The following is a 4,799-nucleotide window of genomic DNA, read 5'->3' as shown; positions in this document are numbered from 1 at the left end:
GCAGCACGACGACGACTCGGAGATGGCGAGGAGCGTCGACGACGGCGTGAGCAGCATCAGCAGCAGCGCTGGCCGCCACTCGCCCGTGTCGCAGGCCTCGTCGACCGACACGCTGGGCGGCAGCGGCGGCGCCGGTGACATGACTGCGAGCGCGTCGACGCCTCAGCTGCATCACCAGCACCACCACCATGCGCACTGGGCCGCGCGGCCACCGTCGTTTTCGCGTTCCAACTCGTCGTCGTCGAGTTCTTTCATCACCAGCGGCGGCGGCGGCGGCGGCCCGGCCCGGTTCGGCAGCGTCCACTCGTTTGGGCGACAGCCGAGCAGCGTCTTCCAGCGCGGCTTTTCGACATCGTCGGCCCTCTCGGCCTCGGGGCTGCGTCCGACATTGTCGCGCTCGCACCTCTACGGCGGCGAGGCTGGAGACGGCGACGGCGCGACGGCGGGACGCGACTGGCCGCTCGACGAGGCGCAGCACATGTCGGCGCCCGTCTTTTCGCGGGCGGGCGAGACGCGCCTCGAGTGGATCTCGCACATTGCCGGCAGAAAGGTGTCGAGGATGGCCGAGGTCCAAGTCGACCTCGACCTCGACGGCGACGAGGGCACCGCCGACGTGGGGACCGGGAGCGAGTACAGCGGCGACAAGAACCTCATCCCCATCCAGTGGCGCGGCTGCTCGAGGGGATGCCTCGACTTTTTGATCTAGCCGCGTGGCTCGGTGGATGGAGCGGGGGAAAAGGTCGAGGCGGCTCAGGCATCGTCGGCAGCGGCGGCAGCGGCGCGGCTGCACCAGGGGATGCCTCGACTTTTTGATCTAGCCTCGTGGCCCGTGGCTCGTGGCTCGTCGCCCATCGCTCGTCGCTCACCGCTCGTCGCTTGGTGGAAAGTCGACGGCGGGGACGGCGGACGAGGCGGGACAGCCATCGCCGGGACGACAGGGAACATGGAGTCGACAAGGGGACAAGGGGGGGATTCTATTCGGTCCGATACGATCACGGCACGCGCGCCTCTACATAGCGTAGCATCGCATCGCATCGCGTCGTCGCGCCGCGCCATTGTAGTCGGAGAGGGGGGACCGCTGGTCTACAAGACGACGACGACGTGCGCATTGAGCGACATTGACCGTAACAGCAGCGGTACCGAGACGGCGGCGCGGCGCGGCGAAGCAATCAAGAAAGACGACTGCCACCACCGGCCATTGCTGTCCTCGACGCCGACACGGGAGGGGACGGGGCAGGCACGTCTCGACATTTTGCGTTGACCTGGCATCCGCATCCGCATCCGCGTCCAGTCCGCATCCGCGTCCAGTCCGCATCCGCGTCCAGTCCGCATCTGGCTCGAATCTCGATGATCTTGACAACGACCGACGACCGACGACCAGACGAGGAGCGAGCACAACGCCAGCTGCAAAGTGCCAGCTGCGAGCTGCGAGCTGCGAGGGGATGGAGGGATAACGGTCAGACGAGTTCGAGGTAGCGTTCGAGTTCCCAGTTTGTGACGGCGCGGTTCCAGAGAGCGACCTCGTGGCGGCGGGTGGCGGCAAAGTGGTCGACAAAGTCGTTGCCGAGCGTCTTGCGCGCCCAGCTGTCGCGCGCCTCGAAGCGCGCCGTGGCCGAATCGAGCGAGGTGGGCAGCAGCACGCGGTCCGCCTCTTTGCACTGCGTCATGGGTGCAAACGGCAGCGCGAGACGGTGCTGGATGCCGTAGAGCCCGAGCGAGAAGAGGGCCGAAAAGGCCAAGGGCGCATTGACATCCGCCCCCGGTACCCGCACCTCGAAGCGCGTCGCGTACGAGGGCAGATCCGGTGGTCCCAGGATGCGCACCGAAGCCAGGCGCGAGTCGAACCCGTACGAGCAGATGTTGGGCGCCCAGAAGGCCTGCACGTCGGTCCAGAGCGAGGTGGGCAACAGAGGACGGCAGGGACCGGGACAGGGGCAAAGAGGACCATCGAGAGCGCAAAGGGCGGGCGCATCGGGGACAAACCGAGCAAGGTTCAAACAGGCCGTCAGCCAGATCTCCTCTGTCGACCCTCGTTTGACGGGTACTGCGCCCTCGCACGAACTCACCTCGCCGCCCTGAAGGCGCTTGTACGAGTTGATGGTAGGACAGAGGAGCGGCATGACTGCACGAATAAGGTACCGGCAAGAAAGGCAGGGGATTAGCAGCGCACTCGGGCTCGTTTATCGCGTTCCGCACGCCCGACTCGACTCGTCTCATCATCTCGCCATGCCGCGGCGAGAAACACTCACTATCGGGCAACCCCGTCATGATGCCGGCCAAAAAGTGCTCGCCCTCCTGGGAGAGGTACCGGACGTCGTCGTACTGCGCGTCCTTGCGCCCGCCCGCCTTGATATCGTCGTCCGAGAGGGCAAAGACGTTGCGCCCCGTCTTGGGATCGCGCAGCGAGACGTGCATGTGTCCCGAACAGCCAGAAAGCTAGCGAGGGACGAATCGAGGGGCCAGAACTGAAGGCGGTCAGTCAGCCTGGGCCACCGCTAGCCGGAGCGGACGATCACAGGGCCGCCCAGCACTCGACTCGACGACCGTCGCAACGCACCTGTGCGTACGGCTTGGCCATGAACGTCGGGATGATGCCGTACTTGATGCCGACCGACTTGGCGAGCAGCTTGTACAGCACGGCCGAGTCGGCCATCTTGCACGCCTCGGTGTACGCCAGCGCCGTCTCGTACACGCCCGGGCCCGTCTCGGTGTCTGTGTGCGGGGCGCGGGCGGGCGCCGGAGCGGAGGAGGTCAGCAGGTTGAGAGGAACGAACCGCGCCGGCGACGATGCCAGATCAGGTCACACCCGCTCTTGCTGGCCTCGTCTTCAACGACGCCGGCCCGACTTACGGTGGCCCTCGATCTCGATGCCAAACTCCTCGGCGGCATCGAACAGCTCGAGGAAGTAGTCCTTGTTCATGGTCGTGCGCAGCATCGAGTAGCCGTGGTCTGTCGGCGTGGACAAAGGGGGCAGGAGCGAGGAACCGACGGCGGCGTCAAGGTCGGCCCCATCCGTCGCCCCTTCAATCTTCCGGCCGCGCTCGGTGCTGCCAAGGCTGCCACTCACTGCCGGGCGTCAGCGCAGCGAGCTTGTCGTAGCCCTTTGCAACGAGGCTTTGCGGCGTCTCGGCGTATTGAAAGTACTGCATTCGCAGGGAGGGGCAGGTGCCGGCAAATCGGACAACGCATGCTGTTCCGCGTCAGCCTCCGACGACCCTTTCAGGTCTGCTCCAGTTCCTCATGCCGCTCGCCGACTCACCTCAAACTCTGCGCCCGCCATGCAGTCCCACCCGGTCTCGCCGCGGATCCTGTCGGTGACGCCCTTGAGCAGGTTGCGCGGACAGGCGTGCATGGCGCGCCCCGTCTTTGGATCGTTGAAGCTGACGAGGAAGAAGGGCATGTCGTTCTCCCACGGCAGCCGGCGGTACGTCGAGAGGTCGATGACGGCGGCCAGGTCGTTGTAGCCGCCCGACTTGTTGGCGATCGACACTTCCTCGGTGTACATGGCGTCGTGGATGTCCCAGCCGCTGTTGCGTGGTGGCGCGGGGTGACGAGGCGCGGCAGCAGGGCACGAGCGGGAGAGAGACGGTATGAGAGAGAGGAGCGAGCGAAGAGAAGCGGAAGGATGAGCTGGCGAACGTCGCGGTCGCTGCATCGACGTCGTGGCACGGCGGCCCAGCGGGGCGAGACCATGACTCACAAGATGACGTTGGCGAAGCCAAAGTCGGAGCCCGGCTTGGCGGCCGAGAGGAACTTCTTCTTGGACATGTACTTGCCGCGCAGCACGCCGTCGATGTCGACGCCTGGAGTCGCCGCAGCGTCAGACCACATAGACAGAGAGAGCGCCAGTCAGCCGGTCAGCGTGCCGATCGACCCACGGCGGGGATGACACCGGCCCCTCCGCCGCCGCGCCCCACGTACCTGCCACCTTGACCTTGTTATCGTCCTTGAGCAGCTCGGCCAGCTCGTCGTAGCTCGTCGGCTTCGTTGTTGGCGGCGTCATGGTGGCGAATTGTGCGGTCAAGGATCGCGGATCGAGGCTGGGGTGAAGGAGAGTGGGACAGAGCGGTTCACGAGACACGCGGCGGCGAGAAAACGAGCGGATGGAGCAAGAGCGGGAGCAGGGGCGTCGAGATGGTGAGGGCGAGGCGAGGAAGTGTGCCTACCACCGCCAGCTGGATAAGGCTGCGCTTGCCAGGGTCAAAGCCACGGCACGGGCCCACTCTGGCCCCCCGTCTCGCCCCCACTTCCAAGACAGCCGCCAGCGACGGTCGGGCCATGTGATCTGCCCAACGAAGGGTGGAGGCGCGACCAACGAGCCTCGAGTTGGCCCGCGGCCCCCAAAAGGCACACCAGACCACCCTAAGCCCTAGATTCAGGCCCCCACAACTGCTCAGGGCATGCGGTAGCCAGACTTGCCCTTATTTTACCCACCATTGTCAGCCATTTATTATGCAAGCTCATTTCACATCACAAAGTCAATCTGCAAAACATAGGGCCAAAGAACACAAACTGCTTGTACCACCTTCAGATACGCTTTTGCATGGCAGACACGGCTTTCCCTATCCACCACCATTCTTCATCTATTTGCACTCCTAAGACCACCTTCACACTGCAGAAGCTACAATGCTGTACTGCTGGATGTTGATGGCTGATTCCTGGCACCCCTTGTAACCCTAACCCTAGCCCTACCCTAACCCTTACCCAAGCATAGCACAACCCATTGCTTTGCTTTAGGGTTTCACCCATTGCTTTGCTTTAGGGTTTCACCCATTGCTTTGCTTTAGGGTTTCACCTTT

General features: G+C 64.4%; 2 protein-coding genes across 2 annotated transcripts in view; one reads left to right on the top strand and one right to left on the bottom strand.

The window, feature by feature from the left end:
• The window catches only part of PFL1_00681 (uncharacterized protein), a gene marked incomplete at both ends in the record, with an annotated part of 3,678 nt that extends 2,972 nt beyond the window's left edge, over window positions 1-706 (top strand). The window contains one exon of the mRNA XM_007878183.1: window positions 5-706. Coding sequence (XP_007876374.1) covers window positions 5-706 — 702 coding nt within the window. The remainder of the gene's footprint in view (window positions 1-4) is intronic.
• A 751-nt stretch (window positions 707-1,457) lies between these two features.
• Window positions 1,458-4,003, bottom strand: PFL1_00680 (uncharacterized protein; the record flags this gene model as incomplete). The annotated part of the gene is made up of 9 exons (XM_007878182.1): window positions 1,458-1,877; window positions 2,067-2,122; window positions 2,250-2,436; window positions 2,558-2,712; window positions 2,851-2,949; window positions 3,068-3,143; window positions 3,260-3,527; window positions 3,701-3,803; window positions 3,922-4,003. The coding sequence occupies 9 exons, from the start codon at window positions 4,001-4,003 to the stop codon at window positions 1,458-1,460; spliced, it is 1,446 nt and encodes a 481-aa protein (XP_007876373.1).
• Between the last annotated feature and the right edge of the window lie 796 nt (window positions 4,004-4,799).

Source organism: Pseudozyma flocculosa, assembly GCF_000417875.1.
Source record: "Pseudozyma flocculosa PF-1 unplaced genomic scaffold scaffold00002, whole genome shotgun sequence".
Classification (NCBI taxonomy): domain Eukaryota; kingdom Fungi; phylum Basidiomycota; class Ustilaginomycetes; order Ustilaginales; family Ustilaginaceae; genus Pseudozyma; species Pseudozyma flocculosa.
This window is presented reverse-complemented; position numbering and strand designations above follow the sequence as displayed.